A 26,151-nucleotide genomic window follows, 5' to 3' on the forward strand; every position below is an offset into this window, starting at 1 on the left:
TAACCTGAGTTTTGTTGGAATTCTGAACACTGTTCTGTTGGTATACTGACCAGAATTTTTTCAGAATGTTGACTAGAATTCGGTCGGAATCTTAACCAAAATTTTGTCGGATCCTAATCAGGATTCTGTGGGAATCCTAACCAGCATTCTGTTAGAATCATACCCAGGATTCTGTTGGTATCCTGATGAGGATTCTGTTAGAATTCTGACCAGAGTTCTGTAGAAATCTTGACCAAAAATCTGTTGGAATCCTGACCAGGATTATGTCAAAATCCTTATCAGGAATCTGTTGGTATCCTGGTCAAGATTCTGTCGGAATTCTGACCGGGATTCTGTCACAATACTAATCTGAGTTCTGTTGTAATTCTCTGAACACAATTCTATTGGAATTCTGACCAGAAGTCTGCTAGAATTCTAATCAGAATTCTGACCAGAATTTTGTCGGAATTTTGACAAGAATTCTGTCGGAATCCAAACCGGGATTCGGTCGGAATTATAACCAACATTCTGTCGGAATCATAACCAGGATTCTGAGGGAATCGTAACCAGTATGCTGTAGGAATCCCTACCAGGATTTTGTCGCAATCATCAAATCTACCAACACGACGTACATGTTTGCAAATACAAAACGAGAGTAGCCTTGTTGTTTTGGTAGGTAAGGCAATGCTTAATGGGGATGTATTCGAAGTTGATGAAAAGTTTGACTACCTTGTGATATATGAAAATATTGTTTCCCGTGAGGTACCTTCTTCACTACTATATAGTTTCCAAGGAACTAATCCAAAACTTTTGCAAATTCCTAGTTCATATTATTCCTCCAGCGCTAAATGGTCCATCAAACCCTTTCCCCGTGCATAAACTTCGATGAAATACGATCACCGAATCCCATAACCGTCAATTTGCATGGTTTTCCCACAACTTTGCCCCCTTCGACAACATTTTCCATAACTGTAAACCGATACCAGTATGGGCAAAACATTCGGCTTGGAAGCACTTTGTCGGAATCCTGCTGCAGAACCACGTTGATGGCCCGGCAAAATTGAGGTACCCATTTTCCTGGAAATTATTGCCTTGCCTATATGTTTGCTGCCGCCGCATGCTTCTGCTGCTGTTATTCTTTGGGGACGTGACTTGTGGAATTCCATTCCCCTACCGGGCGGCGGCGTCACATTGAAATTGGAACCCTTTTTGCGTACGAACGATCAGAGTAAATGCTGGCTTCCAGAATGTGTTTGTTTGCTCCGGAGCAAATGGCTCGACAGGTGCTGTGGAAGCTGCTTGGTGCGTAGCTTGAATTTAATTAAATCTTTGTAATTTTTTCCCCTTTCCTCCGCATTGCACAGTGTACTGTTTTGGGACGGAAAACGGACGCAATTCAGTCGCGATCGAAAGGCTTGTGAAAAAAAGTAAGAGGTTGTTTCCGAGATACGACCGCCAAGTTGACGTTGGATAACGTTAGCCTTTTTTATTTTCTGGCTAGGAACCGTCACGAACTTACACTCCCGTGCAAAAGTTTGGGTTCACCCCCTCAAAAACATGCAAAAGTGTTCTGTCCATATCTCTGTGATTACATGTCCAATTTAAACTCTCTTAGCCGCATTCGAAAGGCAAAGAGTATTTTTCATATAATTTTTTCCAAAAACAGTTTTTGAATTTTGTGTACTAAATTTTTACTTAAAGTTGTTAAATTTTTCAAAAAACACACTCAAAAATCATATTTAATTTCCTCAGCATTGGGTCGACCAAAATTTTAAATCAAAGTGTCATTAGAATCGTAATCTTATATTCTTTGAAGAGAACCCACGAAATTTTGGCAGAAAAATCTGGAAAGTATTCAAAATCAATGAAACAGTCAGTCAAGTCATCGTGCAAAAGTTTGGGTTCACCCCTCAGTATGATGCAAATCGTGCAAATGTTTGGGTTCACCTGAGCCGCACGCACATCATTTTTGTCAATATCTCTGCCATTTTTCAACCGATTTTAATAGTTTAAAGCTTTTTTGAGCGCAAATAATGGCGCGTACATGATTGGTTTGAGATTTCACAGATTTAAGTAAGTTCAGATGAACCCAAACTTTTGCACGATACATCATACTGAGGGGTGAACCCAAACTTTTGCACGATGACTTGACTGACTGTTTCATTAATTTTGAATATTTTTAAGATTTTTCCGCAAAAAAAAACATGAGTGCTCTTCAAAGAATATAAGATTACGATTCTAATGACACCTTGTTTTAAAATTTTGGTCGATCCAACGTTGAGGAAATTAGCTATGTTTTTTCAGTGCGTATTTTGAAAAATGTCACAACTGTAAATAAAAATTTAGTATACAAAGTTCAAAGAATGATTTTGGAAAAACATACGAAGAAAGAACAACTCTTTGCCTTTCAAATGCGTCTTAAAGAATTTCTATTGGACGTGTAATCACAGGGATACGGACTGAACACTTTTGCATGTTTTTTAGGGGATGAAGATTTCTACTGCTAAAAATCCAATTAATTTTCACACTATTTGTTGCATGTCAATTCAGATTTATTATAGACATTGTATGTTATTATTTTGTGTTAATACAAAATAATCACTTTCTGAATAAAGCTTAGGCCATTATATTAAAGAATTGATTTTCCAGTGTATACCTAATCATTGGTAATTTGGAGCCATTAATTCAAAATAACTCTTTTCCATTGATTTTGGGTTACGTAATATTTGAATCTGAGAGAGACTCGCGAAGAGGAAAAATATCAACGTCATGTGCAGCCCAGATTCCCCTCTCACGAAACGTCAAATGCAGCCCACCGTTTTTATAGCTGAAATAGTGAAAAGTATTGTGTTCAAAGTAAACTGTTATTAAAAACCTCAGTCGGCGGAGCAGTTTTTTTCCAAAGTTGCTGATAAATCTAAGCAGAAGATTAATTATTTCTAATGTCTGCTACGTTTGCTGGCACAAAATTTCACTCAAATGGCTATTTATGATTCGATGTGATGCAAACTTAATCATTTTTTGCTGAGAGGTTCATGTGAGGATTTGAACAGCATGCGCATAATTGGTATGCGCATGCGCATAATTGGTATGCACAAAGTGGAATAAGAAAAAAACTCAGCAATCACAGAAAAAGAAGACCGTCTTCGCGAGTCTCGTCTCAGATTTGAATCATTCCTTAACAATAGAAAATATATTGCATTCCGACAGCATTGCAGCAGCGTCCTCGGAAACATTCTCAAATTGTCGTTTTCTCAATTATTCATAACTAATCATATATTGTATGATGCTACGAGATGAATTATAGCAAGAATGTGGTAAACACATTAGCAAATATTACACAAATAACTCTTTAGGACACATTTGTTGGCCCTGAAGAGGGCCGATTGAACTGTGAGAATCGAGTAACACGGACACATTTTGCCAGCAAACAGGTTGAAATCCTCTTCGCCCGATAAGGTTTGCGGTGGCGATGATGATGGGCGCTTGAACAAGTAGCTTGGGCTGATTTTCTTCAGCCATCTCGTAGCCAGCGATTTCACAAACCGGACACTGGATTTGCAGCAGCTTAATGGTTGTAAATTTTTGGTGGAATTTTACTGATTTTGGTAAAATGATTACCGCAAATCACTAAACATTTCGCCAAAACAATTATTAAATTCACCGACAGTTCTGTTGCTGTGAGAATTGCCAATAATGTTGCGCTTCATGGTAGAAATATTTTCAAAACTCTTTCAAAATTAAATTGTCGTCCTGAAAAGGACGGTTGAGTGAGTATATCGTCGATCACCATTCCATGCTCAAGTTTTGTGGATTCAATGGTAGTTTTGAATTCTGGTCTCGGTGATGGAGGTGATTTAACCTCCAAATCTGTACAGCGTACGGCCCTGCCATTTCAGAGCGTAGCCGAAAGAATTCTGGATGACTTCAGCACACCGCGGGTTTCCTCGTAGATGAGACCAAAGGTACGCTTGACGTCGCCACGGCGAGCCAGACGGCGAATGGCGGGCTTGGTGATGATGCAATGGATGTTGTCACGCAAAACCTTGCGATGACACTTGGCTCTTCCTTTTCCGAGGCCGGTCTAACTTCGACAACAATTGTAACAAAACTGATGCTCGGCCGCCGGCTCGGCTGCTTTTATGCGGTACGCGATCGATGAATTCTTCTTGCTCGCTCGCTGTTCACTGTTCGTCTCGCTCGCTCCCAAGAGAAGGTCATAAAAGGGACCGGCAGCCGCGCAAATTCAACATTCGTTTGTTTCAATCCGCCCAGAGAACACTACTGCGACGATGGCTTTTACCAAGCAGACTGCCCGTAAGTCAACTGGTGGAAAGCGGCCCTTCGCAAGCAACCGGCCACGAAAGTCGCTCGCAAGAGCGCCCCAGCCACCGGAGGAGTCAAGAAGCCGTATCGCTATCGGCCAGGAACAGTCGCTCTGCGTGAGATCCGTCGCTACCAGAATTCGACGGAGCTGCTGATCCAGTGGTTGATTTTCCAGCGCCGGGTCCGTGAAATCGCTCAGGACTTCAAGACCAATCTGCGATTACAGAACTTGGCCGTCATGGCCCTGCAGGGAACGAGCGAGGCCTATCTCCGAGGGTACCAACATGTGCGCGATCCACGCCAAGCGTGTCACCATCATGCCGAAGGCCCTCTAGCTGGCTCGTCGTATCCGTGGCGAACGAGTTTAAAAATTGAATTGGGACACAATTTCAAGCAAAACGGCCCTTTTCAGAGCCACAACAATGCATTCCACGTAAAAGAGTTACGGCTAAAGATATTTCACCTATTATTTATTATTAATTTATTAATTTATTTAATTGCCAATAGAAAATGAAATGGCACACAAAGTTTTACCTAGGTTCCCGTCGGACGGCGGTAGCATTTTTGCAGTCTTCTCTGTGCGCTTATTTGGTTTTGATCGATAATTTCTTACCAAATCAAATCATCAACAAAGCTGTTGCTGATAAGTTTTAGCTTTCAATTCGACAAGTTTATACTGATCGCTTTGGCATGCATGTGGTTAGCGACGACGACAACGTCATTATTCATCATCGCTAAATGCGAGGCAAACCGGGATCCCCATTCTAGTGCCGTCCGCAATTTATCTCTCATGCACACAATGTCGAAGATTGCCCTGCGAGAGCGCGATGGGAAATTGATTTCTTAGACCTGTGATTCTCGAAAAACATCAATGTTGACGCTGATGAGTGATTGCATGCAAATGACTGACCGAAATATGAAAATCGCTCTTCACGGTGTAAAATTATCATAACTTTCTTTCAAAATGAAATTGTCGTCCTGAAAAGGACGGTTGGTGGTAGTCACAATAGATCGAACTGGGTTTTCATTCCATTCTTAGACAGAAACACACCAAAAGATTACCGGTCGTGCGCGTGCGCGTGAAGTGGAATTTGATTGGCTTCGACTGATCACGAGATCATAGAGAGAAGTAAGAAGAAGACCAAAAGGGGCTTTTCCCTTTGAATGACGAAAGTGGCTAAGATATCGCGCAATGATGTCTGTGTCAGGAATACACAAGAAAAATGTGCTATTCTATGAAAAATAAGACATGCTTCGATATTTCGTAATTTTTCAATAGTTTAGTCTTGAGAATCAATAGTTTTCATTGTTGGAGTAGATTCGTAGAAAAATTTTCAATCGATTGGTGCAAGAATCTTAAAAATTTATCCGGGCGTTAGTAAGTTATTAACAGTCAAAATCTAACCACTTTTCGTGACGCGAGCGATTTTTCGTTTTTCGAAATTGTACCCCAGTATGTTGCCGTAAGACGTTATCCAACGTCAAAAAACATTAAACGCATGTTTGCAAATTTCTGTAGGTTTAATCTGCTTTGAAGAAGTATTTTTGATATTTAGGAAATAGGGCAAAAAATAGGACACTATTTGAGTTCCGCACTGCTCATTTAAAGCATCTAATATTTTTTTGGTCTTTTATATAAAAAAAACAGCAATATTTTTTCTTCCATTTTCTATTGTTTTCCGATAAAATCACCCAGAACTCTTGAGTTTTTCATAAAAATAGAGTTCGAGTTTTCTCTCAAAATAGTACACTGTGCATTGGTGCCTATCAAACTCGAGGGGAGGTGGGTCACTCAGTGTGGTATGTTTACTTGCCAGTTCCTTGATCGTGAAAGTCTAGAAGTACTTGGGGAGGCTCTTTCCATACCGAGGAATCAGTGGCCCAGAATGAACTGCTCGCAATGGGCGTAATTTGAGTCACATTCATTATATTTTAATTATAATGTGAACTTTCGGGGTTCGGAGATTAAATTGGAACAATTTTCTATAATTATCAAACGGTGAAAGGCGTGTGCGTTGGTATTATGCTTCGTTGGCCCGGATGACATTTATTGCTCGTCTTCAACAGCCAGGTTAAACACGTGTGCCGTTTACGAGTTTTCCCCGAAACCGGAAAATTTATGACCTGTTCAGTAATTGAAATTTTCTAGAACGTTATCGTCGAATAATAGGCAGTGCAGTCATCGAAAAATGAAACATCTTATCGCACGACGGAAACGGAAATTAAAAAGCGAAAAGCCCAACACAATCAGTGCCGTCATGTTTGGTAAAGAGCATTACCGCAACACGAGAAGTACTTGCTTTTCTTGGTTGATGAGATTTCTCCGATTGGCCACCTAACAGGGTGGCGCTAGCAACATCACGCTAGAGAGGTCACCTCCTCGATGCTAGCACGTTACAGAATTGTCCACTTGGCTCAGGTTCTTTATTGTTTCAAGTTCTTTCGGACAATGAATCGTCATGCACTAGAGCTGCGCTTTCATGGCTCTATATGATCTACATCACAAATACTAGACTTCAAACGTTCTCAATCCATCCCTATCACACCATATGAATATACCACCCTCGCCGCATTCCAGTAACTGCTTATGAACGATCCTCCATCCCATATTTTCGAAAGAACCTCTAAGGCAATCGTTTGCCCATAAATAAAACAAAACGACGATGTTTGTTTCAAAGTGGCCTCCATAGCCAGCCAGTTATAGTTATATAGTTGTTGATGGCGATGGAGACGACAATAGTCCTACTCCTCCGATTACGTGTCGGCATTCGAAGCAACAGCTATACAGACAAACATAACCCAGTTTCGAACGGGGTTTCCTAACTGTTACGGGCGAGGCAAAACAAAAAAAACACTCACCAGGAGCAAGTAGGAGATGCTGCAACTAAACACGGCTTCGGTGCGCACTGTCCCCTCGAAGAACCCAGAGCAAGTTGAGAATATTATCAGAAACGATACAAATAATAACCAGCAATGGATTTATGCAATCATATTGCCGGCTGCCGTTGTCCAGAAAGGGGAGAAATGGAACGGGTAGTAACCGACAATGGTGCCACGTAACGTCCGAAGCAGTGGGTATTAGAAGTACCTGGCACGGTGTGTCTAAGTCCAATATTAACAAAAAAATGGCCATCAATTCTGCACTCACCAGTCAAAAGATATAGCACCCTAGAGTCTATGAATGGAGTGTTGCGCGAAGACTGAAACCACCTTTTGAACAGTCAAATCGTCTACAGTCAAGACTCCTATTAGACACATGTTTGTGGGGCGTTATAGGAATACGCGTTATAGAAGACCCAGGGCTTATGAGATTTAATCACTTTAGGGGTGTTGTTGAATTTCTCGTATACCATAGATAGCACAGTACTGTCCTGTAGACTTTGTAACATATGATATCTCTAAATCCTGATGTTTTGGAAGATTTGAGTCTTTTATTTATTTTATTTATTTATTCACTGTCTTGAATCTAGTACGATTCCTCAGACTGTCTCTTACTCTAAAACTCTAATTCTACTTTTAAACACAGATTTGGATACATTAAAGTCAAACAAGTCACTCACACTATTGAATAATCGAGAACATACACATAACGGATTGTTGAAGCCATAGGAAGTTCTATGCCGTCTGATGAGCAGCAAATCACGTTGTCGCAGATGTCGGTTTGGTGCGTAGAACGAAACATTTTGCAGGAGCGATGGACAGTCAAGATTTCCTCTGATTTAGTCAAACATAAAAAGCCTTTGTAGGTTACTGCGTCTCGAAGAAAGTGTTTGCAAAGCAATGAGTATGCAGCGTGACGTGTAATCAGGCAAGTTAAACGGATCCGACCATGGCAGCTGCCGAAGAGCGAAGCGGATGAAGCTACGCTGGACCCCTTCAATCCGGATAATGTGGGTAGTATGTTGTGGAGACCATACACATACAGCATACTCCAAAATACTACGAACAAGCGAGCAATATAACGCCTTGAGAGCATAGATGTCCTTGAAGCAGCTAGCATTTCGTCGAACAAATCCTAAGGCTGCAAACGCCTTCGCAGTTGTAGCATTGACGTGTTCATTAAACCACAGTTTACTGTCCAGAATAACACCTAAGTCTCGGATTGACTCAACGCGTTCCAATGGTTCTGATCCAATCGAATATCCAAATTCGATGCACGATTGTCGACGGGAAAATACAACGGACTTACACTTTTTGATGTTCAACTCCATGCCGTTTTCCATGCACCACAGCTCGAGTTCCTTTATATCTGCTTGTAGCACACAGCAATCCAGATGAGATGCTATAGTTCTGTATATTTTTAAATCGTCAGCGTAGAACAGCTTTCCCGATTTCAGTCGGAAGCACAGGTCGTTTATAAACAATATGAAAATCAGTGGCCCCAGAACGCTTCCCTGAGGAACACCAGAAGCAATAGAGAAAACGCTAGAGTGTGTGCCATTAATGTTGACGAATGCTACGCGTTGCGTCAGATACGATCGCAACCACTCCGTTATCCAATCCGGAAAGCCCAAGTGTCTTAGCTTCGCTATTGCTAGTTCGTGTGGCACTTTGTCGAACGCTTTGGAGAAATCGAAGTATATGGCATCTACTTGGCTCCTTTTTTCGATTTCTGTCGATAGGAAGTTAGTGAACATCATAAGGTTAGTTGTCGTTGATCGCTTTTTGACGAAGCCGTGCTGGAGTTCCGAAATTATTGGAGTAGATGCAGCGTAGAGAACATTGTGTACTAAACCTTAAAAAACTTTAGCTACGGAGCATAAAATTGAAACGCCACGGTAGTTTTCGACAGCATGAGAAGAACCAGCTTTGAAGATAGGAGTGATTGAGGCGGAAAAGTGCTATTACGAAGCGACTTATTATAGATAATCTCCAGTGGCATTTGCAACGATTCTCCACATTCTTTTAAGACTAACGGCGGCAAATTGTCAGTACCAGCCCCTTTGGTTACGTCCAGATTTTTCAAAGCTGAATATACATCTTGCCGCGAAATATCAAAAGGCGCGAGATTCAGATCGTAAGTTGGGCAATTTCTGAGGTTGTCCGATGAAAACGTTGGTGGATTCGAACTGTACACGTTCTTAAAGCAGTCGGCAAACATATTAGCAACATCTTCAGGGCAGCTAGCGATAATTTTTTGTAAGTCATTTCAGCAGGAAATCGAGTTGAGTGTTTGCGATTTTGAATAAAATTCCAAAAGGCTGTGGGATCGTGCTTAGCGGTTGTCTCCAAACGAGCGACGTAGCTTCAAAATGCAGCAGTTTGACACTCATTATAACTGGTTTCGATAAGACGTAAATTGTTTCGATTTTCATCAGTTCGCGCTCGAAAATAACGTCTTCAAGATTTGCGAACAACATTGCGAAGATGTTGCAGCTCGGAAGCCCACCAAGGATGTTTGTAAGAATAACGCGTGCGTCGTCTACGAGGGACGTGCTCGTCCAAAATTCCGTACAGAATGTCGTAAAAAATACATACCGTCTCGCACCGAGCCCCTACCTTCAAACGCTATCTCCCAATCAATGGCTGAAATAGCATCGTTCAACTCCGCAAAATCACAGCGTTGAAAATCGAAGTCACGCTGTTGGCTCGAATCCTCGGCAAACTGCATACGAGCATCGTTTAAGTCCATACGAAGAACCAGCGGCTTATGGTGATAATCAATTTTGAGGAGCGGTGACGGTGGTTCGATTACCTCAATGTCCCTTGCTTCATTGACAAAAACTAGGTCCAGTAAGCGGCCGTTCAAATTTCGTAGGCAATTGATCTGACGCAGTCCTGAAGCAACCATTGTTTCGACCAAGGTGATTTCTTGTTCGGATGAAGCATTACAAGGCAGTAGACCGTCAATATCTTCGTCGTTCTGCCAGATCAACTGGGGAAGATTGTAGTCTCCCATGACGATAACCTTGTCGGCACTCGCAGTTCGTTCACATAATTGTTGCACTGCCATGGAATGTGAGTAATAAAGCTCGGGCTGCGAGTTTGGTCGTAGATATATTCCACAAACGTAAACTGACAACTTTTAAAGCTTGATCTGAACGACGGCTTGTTCGAGGGATTCGCAGTTTTCTAGTTCCACCGATCTGCAATTCAATTCCGCCTTAACTGCAATTAGCACTCCTCCACCACGTTGAAGGCTGCTAGTAGCCGAGCTCCGATCGCATCGAAATACGTTGTAGCTTGAGGCGAATTCGTCATTAGAAATATCCGGGCGCAGCCAAGTTTCGGTGAGTACTACGATGTCATAGTCACAAGAGCATAAATTCAAGAGTAGTTCTTGCGTTTTTGTTCGGATGCCTCTAACGTTCTGATAGTAGACTGAAGAGAAGTTGGAGGGGTACTTGAGGTGGCTGTGCGATTCATCTACGTTGGAAGTGGCTCTTGGACTGGATGACTCGACAGTTGCTGCGATTGGATCGAAGAGGTTGCTCCTGGATCGATGCGTTGCGGAGGTTTCCAAAAATGTCGAGAATTGAAATCGTTGCAACAAACTCACGAAACTGTATTCCCTTAGGCCATGTTGCTGGATCCATTGCTTTCGATTTGTAATCGTTGTGGACCCCTACCTTAAAGGACACAAACGACAACATTGATAGCGGCTTACCTCTAGGAACCAGGGATCTTACTACTACATCTTCAGTCTGCAGGCGCTCCTTAGCTAGATTGAGCACGTCGTTCTCCGAGACTTCAGGTGATATTTTAGTTAAATACACCCAGAAGTTTTCGTCAGATCTAGCTTCCAGTGCGTTGCTTGCTGACTGGCTGGTACCGCAGAAGATTTTTGTTGGGTGTTCCGTAGGTTCAGAGGCGTCTTCGTCACGGATGCGCTTAGGAGTGTTGCGACCTGGAAATGACGTGGAACTGGAAAGCACAGCAGGGGACAATTTTTTGAAACCACCTTGGATTTCTTGCTTCAGCTCGGCGATCAAACTATCCTTTATCTCAGTTTTAAGATCCTCGACGACTTTTTGATAAGCGTCTTTGAGTTCCAAAGTAGCGGCGTTTGTCGATATCATTGCATTTTTGAATCGAGAGTTCTTCATCATATCGCAACATCTCTTGCACATCCAAAAAACGGCCGAGTTTCCGCAAATTTCTTTGTAAAACGATTCCGATATTTTGGCGCACTTGTAATGGAATGTTGCTTTGCAAAAACCGCCGCATGCCACTTCCGATGTATTCATAATGACTGCGCAACTGTTGCAGATTTCCATCGTGAAAACAACGGTCGATTCAAATCGGTCGTGTGACTACACGAGCGTCACTCAAGCGTTACTCCAAAAAAGTCGAGAATACTGGCAACACTGGCAGTGACAGATGCGAAAATGTGTGTTCTCTATAATCGCTCTACTCACACAACAGCCGACGAATTGTGGATTGTTTACCTGGCTTGAACGATGATGACTTTGTGGTCATTCTGATACGGAATTACGCCACCAGGTGGTGCTAGTGAGCATGGAATTTTTGTTTTGCGGATAGCTCAGCAGCCTGTCCACTAAGAACAATGATTCCCAACCTTTTTGACGCTGCGACCCCTTATAAAGTTCTATAAACTTTCCGCGGACCCCTGAAAGTAAACACACACCCAAATGTTTTGTCTGTAATCCACCACAGATTATGTATGAATTCTTGCAAGATCATTTGAAGTTCACTAAAAATCTTGCCAGGAGTCCATCTAACGTCTTAGGAAGGGTCCGATAAGAAATTTCTAAAGGGTGATACCAAAATACAACAAAAACTACCGCCAGAAATGTTAAAAAAAAATAAACAAGAGCACGTTCATTTAAGACTTATCTGAGAAACGTATTTTTTTAATTCGTTATTTAAAAAAAGGGTGTTCGGGTTTTCTCAAAGTTTTCACCAAAATTCACGAAGTCAAAATATGTAATGATTCCATCTCTTCAAGCTGCTTCGAATATACTAAAATACTTTCCTACTGAGAAGAATTCGTTAACTCTTCAAAAATCTTGTCATAAATTATCATAATGGAATCAGTGAACAATCTTTTTTTCTCTAATCCCGTCAATAGTTCACTAAGGAACTGCCAAAAGCTTTTCGAGTATCTCATCAAGAAGCTGGAGAGATCGGAAAGGGATTAGGCCAAGAAAAATATATCAGGAATTGTCTAATAATACTGCTATAGGAATGATATAAATTTTGTTTTGCACTAAAAAAAGCATGAAAATCTGGTGAGGTACAGTTATACAGTGCATCTCCGCTAATTTGAACGATATCTCATGCAAACCGGTTTATTTTTAATTTGAACTTCTAGTTATCCTACGCATAACGAGAACTAGTCTAGTCTAGTGTTTCTAGTCACGTCATTGGCTGGATTGTTTTGATTCTGAGTCCCGTTACACAATGTTCCATTTCATTTCATTACGTTTTATGAGCTAAATGACGATGGAACAATTTTAAATTTAAATGATGATATGATTATGATGATCTACCATCTATTGTAGCAAGGCATCTGCCTATAGCACTGAAAGAATCTGAAAAGCGATTTAATCAAGAATGTAATTTTGCTTGTGAGCAGTCAGTCTTCTGTATGAAGGGCCAAAAATGGATGTGCGGATCCACTAACATAGACACTTGCACGAAACCCGCGGCAGGGGAAAAGAATCTCCTTCCAGAAGAAAGTTCTTACGAACAACTGTAAGATAAAGCCCTCGATTGACAGAATACTCCTAATAGATGGGGTCGAAGAGCCCACCCTCAATCCACGAAATGTTAAGAAACAGGGCAGGAGGCAGTCCAGATCCAGAACTGGGTGTAAAATGCGCCGTTGGGGTAAAACGCGCCACCCTTGTTTTGAACGAACGACATGCTTTGGGACGCTGTTTTTTACCCGAGATAATAGAAAATTTATTACAATGCTTCTCTACATATATTTTTAAGTGTTTTCCTGGCAAAAATCGTGAAAAACTCGAAAAAACGTTTTTTGCTGTTTTCGTTGTAATTTTGTGTTATTTTTTAGGTCATTTTCAAGGTCAATAAACAACAAAACTTTTGAAACTATCACCGAGAATCGACTTGTGCACTCCCATAGTTTGTATTCCATGCGAAAAAAAGTGTTGAATTTATTCTTAAAAAGTAAGAGGTTGTTTCCGAGATACAACCGCCAAGTTAACGTTGGATAACGTTAGATTCTTCTATTTCCTGGCTTGAGATCGTCACGAGCTTATGAAAGATTTCTATTGATAAAAATCAATTTTTGTTCTTTTTGTGGCATATCAATTCTGACCTATTATGGACATTGCGTGTTATTATTTGGTTGGTTTCGATAGACCGATAGAATCGGTCGATGGAAGAATAAGCATGAGCGGTAACCTTGCTCCCCAAACAAATATTCCGGCTGAACCTTAGCTCCACGCATGGTCCACTAAGATTGGTTGCTCTAGTGGTTTCCGAAGCCAGTTTGAGGTACTTCTCTATGAAGTCCGCGAACTCCATGTTCTCCTCTTTACTCATATCGATGTTAAAGTTGCCAGTCACGATGATTGGCATGATCTCATTTTGATACTGGAAGCAGTTCCGCATCATGAAGAACTTCTTCTGCTTCGTCGTGGTATCCGGGGAAATGTAGAGGCAAATCTGCGATTCCTGAGCTCGGCTGTCATGGTTCTGCAGGAAGCGAGTGGCCTAACTGATCGGTTTGTTTGAGGATACCAACCTCTGCGCGATCCACGCCAAGCGTGCCAGCATCATGCCGAAGGACATCCAGCAGACAAATCAAAACATCAACAAAGCTGTTGCTGATTAGTTTTAGCTCTTTGTTTGACAAGTTGATACTCTGATCGCTCTAACATGCATTTACATGTAGGTAGCGACGACGACAACGGGATTATTCAAAGTAAGTTAAGTTTGAAAGGATGCTTAAAATATATCCCCGAGCCCGATTTCACCTTTGAAATTCTTACCAATTAGTATGACCTTTAAGGTTGAAATAATTAAATTTCTGTTAAATATCAGGGATTTTCTTAATAAATGATTATTTCTTTAAATATTGTACTATTAAGAATTTAGCTTCCATATTCGGATGCGGGGAGCTCATATTCATTATGTAGAGTCGTTTCAAAATATAGCAATAATCGCATTGACAAGTGATCAATTTCACCCCGAAATGGGATTCCCCGATTTTTATATAAGGGATGATTTCTAGCACTAAAAACATATTTGTTAGAAAATTTTGGCACATGAGCCAAAGAGGCGGACCGTCGTACTTGTTTTCCTGCATTCAGTTGTTTGGCATTTTAAATATTACTGAAAACAGACAATAAAAACCATGAAAAACGATCAATTTCACCCGATATTACGGTACATGTAAACTTCAAAACGTCAAAGCCTTATAACAGCAAGAAAAATTTGCTTTTCTATAAAAAATAAGACATGCCTCGATATTTACCAATTTTTTAATAGTTTACTCATGGAAATCAATAGTTTTCAGTATTGGAGTAGATTCGTAGAAAGATTTCCAATCCATTGGTGCAAGAATCTTGAAAATCTATGCGGGTGTTAGTATGTTATTAACAGTCAAAATCTAACCACTTTTCGTGACGCGAGCGATTTTTCGTTTTTCAAAATTGTACCCCAGTATGTTGCCGTAAGACGTTATCCAACGTCAAAAGCGTATTGAAGGACACAAACTTTAATCAACTCGTGGGGCAGAACGGCCACACCTATTTCATAACACCAAAACAGCCGTTTGAATTCAAATTCCAGCAAACGTAATGCCAAGCTGTAGTTAGGGGCCAATTTGAACCTTACAAATACACATTTTTCGAATCAGCATGTATACTATAATCGAACAAAAACATGTGATCAAACGCCCTTATGTATGCAACCTATTTGCAAGCATGATTGCGCATGCGTGCGCGCGAACCTATAATGCCGAGATCAGGTGGCGCGTTTTACCCCGCAAAAAATAAAAATGCAGATAAGCAAGCATTTCAGAAAAAATGATTTATTAACTCCAGTAAAATGACACTGGATCGCTGTTTCTACTATTTGATAGAAAACATGTTTGTCTATGAGATAGTGAATAAAAAACGACTTATAATAATGTTCTTCATGGCTAAAAACGCTTCCTTCCTTAGAGGGCGCGTTTTACCCCCAGTTACCCTATGTTATGTAGTATACAATCGGTTATAATTCATCTTACCTTTATGTGTGTGTATTTAAGTACGATTCAGTAATCAGTATTCATCCTTTATTTTGTTCTACAGTATGCCTATTAATGTATCTCTTTTCTCTGTACATTTAATCCATGTGATGCCGTGTTTATCAATTAATAGTATCTTGGCCGTTTATGATATGGCCGTTTTATGATATTTTTTTATCGGGTTACTTGTAAATCATATTGCTTTTGTTTATAGGTATCATTTATCTGACATTAAACAACTAAGCTGAACATGACCCTCCCAGGCTATATTAATTATATTGAAATTTACCACTGCAATTACTACTACTAATAAATTTGCTTTAATTAACCTAAACATTTTATTCGAATACGTGTCCCGTTACATCTATTTATTGTTAAAGGTGGTACACAGGTTAATAGTTTGAATCAGTACTATCTAACTATATGTTTCTTTCCTACCGTAAAACGGGGTAACTTTGATAGTTTTTTCGAAGAAAACTTGAATATTTATGCATGCTGTTTCAAAGAATTTTAATTTATATTTTTAAAACAAGTACTGGTATCCAAACTATCGATTGCAGTTGATAGATTTCCTAAAGATTTATTCTTAATGGATGTATAATTTTTCATATAATCGAAAGTCGGTTTTCTGTTTTGGGGTAACTTTGATAATGGAGCATCAATCGAACAAAATTGAATGAATTACAGAACATTTGTAGGGCGTTGCATACCTTTAGGCGTTTAACGCTATATGGAAATTTCTGACTTAGATTACAAAAATGGTCCCAGTTTGTAAAAATAGTTTTCGCTAAGAGTTTTGAGACCGAATTCGAGTTCTACTATAACTAGGCTATCAAGTATAAGTGACGAATTCATTATGACTTCATCAAATAGTGATCGTAGAACAGATTGTTTGAGAGCATTTCAAAATTGCTAAAATCTTATAAATTTTCCATTTTTGCATATAAATCCTCAAATGTACTTGATTCCAACGAAAATAGCTTTAACATGAAGTGTTATACTAATACTTTTTACTTTTGCATTCGTTTTGCTTAACAGATTAACAGAAACTTTGTTACTTCGTTTAGTATGTTGAGAGTCTCGCACTATCAAAGTTACCCGCATTATCAAAGTTACCCCGTTTTACGGTACTCATTTTTCTCTTTCAATTATCTATCTAATCTCATCTTCATTTTCTTCTTCCAATGCTTGTACTTTTTACTTCTACCTTCTTCTTCTGATGATTCGCGTTCTGAAATTTAACTGAGAGTTTCTTTATACAATTCTTCTGCTTTTGTCTAAAGTTTATCTGTATGTACAAGCCAATTGTTTCCATTCTTCTCTATCTACCTCGCTATATCTGTTCAGATCTTTTTCTAAGGAGTCTTTCCACGTGAAACTTGGTCTTCCTTCTTTTTTCTTTTTCAAGTTTAGTCTATATGCTAATCTGATGGGGTGATTTTCCTCACTTATAAGTATATGTCCGAAGTAACTAATTCTTCCTACTCTGACTCTTCTATTCATAGCTTTTCCATCTAACAGTTTTCGCGTATAAAATCTTATGTTTTGTGGTCTGCAATAATTAGCAAGTCATCGGTAAAGGCTAAAAGCAAAGGTATTATGAGGCTATTCACATCCATCAATTTCAATTCTGGAATTTAACGGCTACTTTTCTTATAACATCCTGCATAATATAATTGAATAAAATTGGAGACAATGGACACCCTTGCTTTATGCCCTTGCCTCTTTTTATCTCCTCAGAAAATTGACCATTCCATAACACTCTTGTCATTTCGTCTTTCATACAAGCTATTACTCTATCTACTAACGTCGCTCGTTGACACGTTCAACCTTATCCGTATATCTTTAATATTGTGTACCTTAATTGGGTCAAAAGCTTTTCTAATATCTAGTGCTAATATATATATGAATCTTTTCCGGCATTCCAATTTTCCTCCATTACCCTTATAGTTACAAATATGTGGTCATCTGTAGATCGATTGTTTGTGAATGCTGCTTGATATAAATCTGGTGCCCCGCATATTTAGTAATTTGTTTAGCTATCCACTTTTATTTTCCTCTATTCCTTTTTGACTCTTGTTGAGTTTTAATTGTTCTTGATACTCCTCTATTATTTTATTATCCTTAAGTAGCGCTAGGTTTATTTTTGTTTGGCTCATTTTAATTTGTGATCTGTATTTAAGTGTGTCCAATTTTCCCTGATGTATTTTATTTTAAAATCTGTCATCGTTGGACTTAGAATATGATCTATCTGACCACATCTACTGCCACTTCTCCATGTGATTTCAGTGTCCATGCTAATTTTTGATGATACATTTTTTAGTTTTGCCGTGTGAAAAAATATTTTGAACGTTTCTCCGTTATCATTGCATTTATCATGTCCTATTATTTTACCTATCCATTTTTCGTCTTCTTGGTTCATATCATTGATCCCTAACTGAGCGTTGAAATCGCCTACTACTAAAAGATGTTTACGGTCTTTTTCGTTTGCTGTTATTTCATTTAACTTACTCAAAAACGCTGCTTGCTTCACATTAGGTGCATGAATATTAATAATAATGAAAATGTTATCCTTTGCTTTGATATTGCACCATAGTATTTCTTGTCTAACCTGTTTCATATTTTGGTTTGTAATGTTTGTATTGTTTCTGATTACTACTGCCAATCCTCTTGACTTTTTTACGTGATTGATTGCAACTTTCCATACATAATTTTTAGTGTTGACTTTATCGCCTAGCGTGTTTACTTTTTGTAACGCTGCTATGTCTACATTGTAAGCTGTGAGTGTTTCATCAATTTCTTCCCATTTTTCCTTACTCCTGCAACCTTTGACATTCCAACTAGCAATCCTAATAAACTTATTGCTGACTTTCCTTGTATTATGTCCTTTTACGTCTGAATTATTAGGGCATTTCAAAGGTTTGGACCGGAGGTTTTCCGATTTGTATGAAATTTTCACCAGAGGTAGAGCTCGTGGATACATGACCAAAAGTGAAATTCAAAAAAAATATAGTGGCCTATTTTCCCGAAAAAACTAGATGAATTTTCACGATTTCCCTATATACCTCAAACTTTAAAAAATCATATCTCCTGAACTATGCATCGTAGAACAAAAGTCTTTCAGTAAAATTGAAAGTAAATTTCCTCAGCAATCTATTAACATTGGGGATGGGGAGTGCTCCGATTGACGGAAAGCTTCTTCTGACTGAAAAGGGAAGGATGGTTTACTGCTTTACTCTTACAATGCGTGTAAATTACTGCCGCCGTCAGCGCAAGGTTATAAGGCCCACAATAGAATACATTTTCCTATGGGAAGCATGCGGGTGGTCATCGGTTTTTCAGTTCTGTCACCTAAACAGTAAAAGATAGCACTTTGGCGTCTATGGACGAAAGTTAGAATATTGATTGATGAAACAAAACATATTTTTTCGAAAATTTTACATGATACACACGATAGTTTTTTCGCTATTTTTCCAGCAAATTTCTCCACGGTGAAAAATTTACCACACAAAATTTTTCCAGTTAAACTTGATGTAATCAAATATGATTTGTTTTAATTTGCTTACGTTCTCATTCAGAACTTCTCCACCCCCACTTTGATCATCACTTGTTCCAATACAGTTTTGGTCAAATCAATTTCTTCCACAAACGATTGAATTCTCAGTATTGGATCTTTTGGCCACACAAATGTCTCCCGAATTACCAACTTTTGTATCGGTACTAGTCGACTCGTTGTTTAATTTTTATATACATTTATTTTTATAATAATGTTGACTTACCTTATATACACCACCAAGGAAATTATAGAATCAGCAAATCTATGTAATATTTTCACAAGGGAATCAAGGGCTTTAAAGTATAATCGAAGGCTTAAAATGAAAAAATATATCACTCACGTCATAAATATCACGTGAATATGACAATTGAATATTGCTAATATCATCGTTCCCCGTGGAAAAAGTCATCGGAAAATGTTTTTCCCGGTGACCTTTCCCGAATCACTATCGGTTGGCAATACTTGCTAATGCAAATTTTCGCATGCGAGGGTGCTATAAGCATTTGAATTTTTCCAAAATTTTGACATTTAACAGCACTGCTTCTGACACTTTCTCTCTCGTTTCAGAAACTGTTCACCTTGTATCCGTCACGCTCCCTGATTCCCTGTCTACCGTATCGGAAATCGTGTGAGAGTAGTAGTATGGGCGACTCATCCTGTGAAACGATTTCGTTGCCACTCCGTTCGCTTTCTCCCCTTACTTTACTCGTACTGGATATGCCAATCCACGCTTATCTCGCCAGCTCCCATTCACGCGCTCTTTCTCTGCCGTTTCTTCACCCTCTTTCACTCCTCGGAAATCACTTTTCCACCACTTGCCACTCTGCAACTATGCTTCACATACATGCATTACAATTTTGTAATCAGTAACTATGTTTCATGTAGCGGTAAACGCGCAGCTATTCAGCATGACCATGCTAAGGGTCGTGGGTTCGAATCCCGCTGGTCGAGGGACTTTTGGTAAAGGAAATTTTCTCGATTCCCAGGGTATAGAGTATCTTCGTACCTGCCACACCATGTATGAAGTATAGTAAAATAGGCTACGATGGGGGAGGGAGGTGTCAAAAATCTGCCCAAAAATACTACACCATTTATGGACGATCCCTTAGATATCACATCTTTTGAATTTTAAATGGTCGGTGTTCAGACAGACTGAACCAAGTGTTTTTAATGTTTTCAGAAAAACGTACCCTAGGCATTCGAAAAATCAAAATATTTGCATCATTCGCTGTAATAATGGAACTTATCTTTTTGATGGTACCGTAAATTCGGGTGTAATTGATCAGTAGGGTGAAATTGATCATCGTGTCACGCGATTTTATTTCTTACTAATAGTGCACCAAGTCAATTGCAACCTACAGTAAATGAACTTTTTTTGTCTTAAATAATGTCTAATTGTGTATAGTGAAGTTTTTTGTACCACAGAATGTTTATTTCTATGAAAATAATGTAAAATTTTAGAATCAAGTTTGGTGTGAAATTGATAATCATCTATAAACTTCAAATTCTAAACAAGGATTTGGACATGGAGTAAAACTGAAAGTTTGTGAGGATGCTAAAAATATATCTCCAAAACAGATTTTACTATCGAAACTCTTACCAATTTGCTCGTTTTGATGAAAAATTCAATTTTTTGCTACAGAGTAGGGAAATTCTTTGGAAATTGCCTACATTTAGGCGTTTTTCGCGGTATTCTTGAAATTTAATTATTGAATATTTTCATAAATATTGTCTCGTTAAGCATTTGGCAAGCATATTCGGATTCAGGAGGCCCAAATTAAGTATGTAAAGTTGATTTCGAAACTAACAATAATAACATTGACAAGTGATCAATTTCACCCCGAAATGGGATTCCACGATTTTTAATTTTAGAGCAGATTTTTGGCACTAACATCACATTTGTTAAAAAATTTCGGTACATTAGCCAATGAAATTCACCGTCGTACTTGTTTTCCTGCATTCAGTTCTATGGTATTGATAACATTTTAGAAAGCACACCAAGAAAACAGTGAAAAATGATCAATTTCACCCGAAATTACGGTACACCTGTATCGAAACAGCATCGGAATATTTAGAACTGATGTAGTTTTTCTTGTATGCTTAGAGCGCCAAATATCATCCAGTCCGGTCTGTCTGAACACCGACAAAAAGTGAGTCTGATAACTTGAATGCTTCTGGAATGTATAAATGATGTAGCGTGCTGAAATATTCTCAAACGTACAAATATCCTTTGACCCTTAATTTTCAAACCAGCATAGCTTTTATGTCCCTGGATGAAACATTTTCTAATTCATAAAGAGAATACTAGAATACCATATGTTTACAAATGGCGAGTACATAATTGATGGTCATTTTTTGATTAATTCCAGTTTCAACCACACCTTGTAAATAAAGATATGTGAGTCGAATGCTGCGATACTGAGAGCAAGCAAAGCGCGGCAGGAAGTCGAAATGAAATAAATATAAGCGAAATGTTTTTCCGAACGTGTGTACGGAAAAGCTTCGGGAGGCGGAAATGTTAGTAGGGTGGTTGTTAGATGACGACTTTTTTCAGCGCATCGATAGCCATTCATTGATGTTCGCCGAAGAGGAGCGGTGGGTTACGCAACTTCGGTAGATGCCAATCTTGAAGGGGTGGGAAATGTTGTCTATTACGCTGACCGAGATATATATTGATTATAGTTTCCACCATGCCAAACAATTCTCCTGAGGTAGGAAACGATGTGCGCATTTATGAAGACAGCTACGGGAACATTTTTATCTATCTCAGTTCCTGGAGGTTTTCTGTCACTGCAGACTCTTACCCTCTATCATCGACACAACAATATGTACTGTGCATGGGTTCTGGAACACTGATTGTGCAGAGGAGCTTGGTGGAGCATTCGAGGGGGATGAATTACAACCAGAAGATTATGTAATCAAAATTGATTTATTGCGGGTTGGATTGCACATTCTTTGCGAAGATGTTTTGCCGAGGGACACTGCCTTACGTGTGCAAAATGTGCATCATGTTTTGTGGGATGTAATTCTGTCGTACAGCATTATTTGGAGACAATGTTTTATTCAAGGTATTGTGGAATAACCAACATGGCTAAGTGAATTGTAGTGCCACATGAAAGCGTCAGGTACCAGAAGGCCGGCTCTAGAGACACGTTTTCCGCCAATTGGGAAATTTGTATAACAGTTTAATAATAGTTGAAAACTATTTTAAGGGATAATTGAATATCGTGAAATAATTCATATAACCATAACTATGTCATTTCTAATATTTTTAATGGTTTAACTTACTGCTTCACAGTTTCGGCGGACGAAACCATCGAAACAAAACGAAAACAGTAATCGATTTATTGAGGGTACTTGCTTTTAAAAGTGGAATTAAAATTAAAGTTAGCTTTAAGATCCGCATTTCAAGTTCCATTCGATAGTATCCTTAGCATCAGAATTTTTCAGTCCCATAAATCCGTACCGAGCCACCAGGACATGTGGCAAATGGTTGATATCCCTCACTAGTAAATGATCCACCTCTGTTTTCTTTGTTTTGTAATCGCTGAACTGGGACTCGATTTTGATTGTATCGTTGTTATAATTAGCATCCAGTATCCATTCGTCACTACTGGAAGGAGTCCTATCCGGTTTATTCGATTTTGGAGTTGCAACATAATTGTGCAGCGAGTTTCCCTCTAGATGCAAATTCACGTTGGACATTGGATTCCCTGATGGAGTCACGATTCTAACCGAAGCTTTATCGCCTGAAGCTTCCAAACGGAACGACGTGCAACCGTAATCTGCGACTACCACCCGATAGAAATCGCCGAGTTTATCCTTATGGACATCGAAATCATTTCCCGTAGCGACTACGCATTTGTTGGTTTTCTTGTTGTAAATTTGAACTTTGCCCAAACACGTTCGTAGTTCAGTGAGGCTGTTCGGGAGTGAACTGAGAGTAGCTTCAAACAGTTTGGGAATTTCATCTGGAACATGCGGATCGAACTTCATCTCGTTCACTTCCAACGTGAGCAGATCAAACATAATCGTACCTAACGCATTACCGATCTTCCTGTCGATCAATTCCTTATATGCCGCCACCTTATAATAATTATTACACACTACTGTCAACTTCACAAAATTTCGAATGCTGCCAAAATCGGATGTATCACCAACCAGAGCACCGAAAACTTTCATCTGACTCACGAACATGTGATCTAGCGCATTCTTGATTACCACAGCATCGTTAATCTTCTTCAACTCCTTTGTCCACGTGCTAAAAACAATAGTAGATTTCGTCGCCAAATCTTTCAACAATCCTTCAATTTGCGTTCTCCTTTCATCCGTGATGTTAGATCCTTCTTTCAGTGAAGCATTCATTTTCAACACAGTCGCCTCCAGTAAAACGGAATCCTCTCCTTCCAATCGCTTTTGCTCCTCGAGAAACTTATAAATCTCCTTGTATGCCTCCCCCATGTCGTCCAAATCCGGAATGGCCGCACTAAATTCCAACATCGGCATAATATTGGCATTGCTCTTGTTCAGCTGCTGTTGAACGATTTCAATAAGATAAGTCGACGCCATCTCTTTCAGCTTGGCTTTGGCCTTGCTCATCTGGTTCGAGTTCAGATAAGTCACGCACAAGTCCCGTTTTACCTTTTCGAAGTCTTGTTTGATGCCCTTGAGCTTCTCGTGAAGAGTTCCCACTTCTTCATCGAGCTTTTTGATGTCCTCTTTGAGCTTGGCGATGGTGGCACTTGCTTTTTCGCTAGTGTGCTGCTGTAATTCCACCAGTTCATCGTTCAAAGTTTTGAGTTGTTTTTCGTAGTCGTCTGCCATCCGTTGGTACTCTTCTACTTTGACGTAGCCCTTGTTCATAAGTTTGTACCGCTGGGTTAGTCGGCGCAGCTGAGCGTGGATCCCATTCAGAAGGTTGGTGCATTCTTCGTTGTCGCTCGCAAATTGTTCTTCCGAGTAGATTGGCTTTTCCATGTGTCTGAGTACATGGTCGATTTTTGATAGTTCCGATTCGGGAATGTTACAGTTTTCCTCGCAGAAGACAGATACTGCAAGAAATGAGAAGATTACTTGGCAAATGTACACTTTCAACTTCATCGCTAAGCTGTGATTGATGGATGATATGTAATTAACGAATGAAATATTAGTTACAGCACATGAAACAGATGATGCACAATATTTGTTCGCGTTGTTTGTAAAAAGAAGGCAAACTTGGCTGGCTTGCACAAGTGTACTTCAATCTGATCATGAAATCAACTGCGTTCAGTGGTAGCAGGGTGTCCATTTAAAATCAATTTTTCAATTCCCGTATTTTTTCCGGATGCGTAAAAATTCAATGATATCATTTTCCTTCGACTTGAAATTTTCCAAACGTTCCCTAGAACGTTTGATTACATGGTAGATTGCCAAATACTAGAAATTGATAGCAATACCATTGTAGTGGCATAAATATTGGATTAATTAGAGATGAGAATTTAACAGGTGTTTAAAACCAATCATTAATGAGTTTTGTAAATTCTGCAGCCCCTTAGTACTTGCTTTTGTCTTTAATTATTGAGTAGTACAGAATTATTCAAAATATTTGCAACTTAATAATTTTTCCATATAACATTTTCCAATCTGGAGAATTTGATCTAAGTTATTCATGCATTTATTTTGACGCTTATTTTAAAAAATATTGTAGGTTCAAAATGTTAATGGTTTGAATTTCAAAAGAGTGTTGGGAAAGCATACAAAGGATTTTTGAAAAAACAAATCATTAGAGATTTCTTTAGCGATTCTCTCATAAATAATCAAAACTGAAAGCTTTCATTAGTTACCTTTAGAACATGTCTTATTTTTTGATGTTCAATTATCAATCCAAATTGTTTTTGTCGAAAAATCATTTATATCTTTTGGATCCGTTTGGCCATCCCCCGTGTAAAAACAGAATCTATTATTGTTTCCCTATGAAACCAGCCAAAGAAATAACATATACCCAAAATAGCATCTTCCCAGAAATCCATCAAAAATTTTCTCAAGATATAAACACAAATCTGTCCAAGAATTCTCAAGTGATCTCGACATGAATTCATTAACGATCTGAAATTAAATTCATTGAAAATGGGCGGAAGAATTCACTATAAATGTTCAAAAATATATAAAAAATATCTTCAGAGACCCTTACCACGTCATACATCAGGAGAATTAAGGTGACGATGAATCGAAGCCAAACCTCAAATTTTCAAGAGCACGGATCTGGAGAACCAAACATCCGTTTATGCTGAAAACTTAATCGATTGGTCACTAGCTGGTGGTGACCAATCGATTAGGTTTTCAGCTCAAACGGATGTTTGGTTCTCCAGATCCGTGCTCTTGAAAATTTCAAGTTTGGCTTCGATTCATCTTCACCTTAACCAAGCTAGTATTTCTAACTAAGCTCCACCAAATATCACAAAGAATCCGTCGAACAGGAATACTTGATAAATCTGACTAGGATTTCAGTAGAAAACCACCAAAATCTCCCAAGAGAATTGAAAAAACCTTTTCTGCTTAGCTTTTCACCAACCACTAAGAATCTGCTGTAAATGTCACGAAAAATCAGCCAAGGGCCTTTAATAGTATTTACTAAATTTGTTATTAACAATCCTCTAACCTTTATAGCGATGTTCTAAAAAATCTCAAGTAACTCGTCAATTATCGCTTGTATTTCCGTTAGGATTTCCGCAAGAATCTCATACTACGCATCTTAAAAAAAAAGCTATCAGCTCTTCTAGAAATTTTTCAAGGATTTTAATAATGTTTCATAAGATCTCATTCGAATTTGCTTCACATCTTTCCAGAAATTTACCAAGTATCTCATAAGAAATCAGTATAAGTTGTAAGAAAAAATATTGAAGATCTCTTAAGAAAATCAACGATTTTAAAGGAATTTAAAAAATACTGGAAACCGTTAAATACCCATCTTACATGTCATCAACAGTTAATCAGGATGTAAAGTTCGAGTCATCAGGCAGGCGTCCACTCAAACTTTTTGTGTTTCGTCCATAGTAATTAATATTGAAACTATTCAACTATTCGAAATACATATTTTCCCGGTGTGTTCTACAATATCCCGGGTATTTCCCGTATTTTTCCCGGCCAT

The 26,151-nt window shown here is 38.9% G+C and overlaps 1 protein-coding gene across 1 annotated transcript; it reads right to left on the reverse strand.

The window, feature by feature from the left end:
- Positions 1-21,935: 21,935 nt before the first annotated feature.
- LOC110680214 lies at positions 21,936-24,163 on the reverse strand. Its single transcript, XM_021856028.1, has one exon. The coding sequence runs from the start codon at positions 24,123-24,125 to the stop codon at positions 22,419-22,421; it is 1,707 nt and encodes a 568-aa protein (XP_021711720.1). The 5' UTR covers positions 24,126-24,163; the 3' UTR covers positions 21,936-22,418.
- Positions 24,164-26,151: the final 1,988 nt, after the last annotated feature.

The sequence above is a fragment of the Aedes aegypti genome, unplaced genomic scaffold (genome assembly GCF_002204515.2).
Source record: "Aedes aegypti strain LVP_AGWG unplaced genomic scaffold, AaegL5.0 Primary Assembly AGWG_AaegL5_hic_scaff_1054_PBJ_arrow, whole genome shotgun sequence".
Taxonomy (NCBI): Eukaryota; Metazoa; Arthropoda; class Insecta; order Diptera; family Culicidae; genus Aedes; species Aedes aegypti.

Bases quoted from the DNA above. Each gene is read 5' to 3' on its own strand.
- LOC110680214 (XM_021856028.1), bottom strand. From the start codon at position 24,125: ATGAAGTTGAAAGTGTACATTTGCCAAGTAATCTTCTCATTTCTTGCA.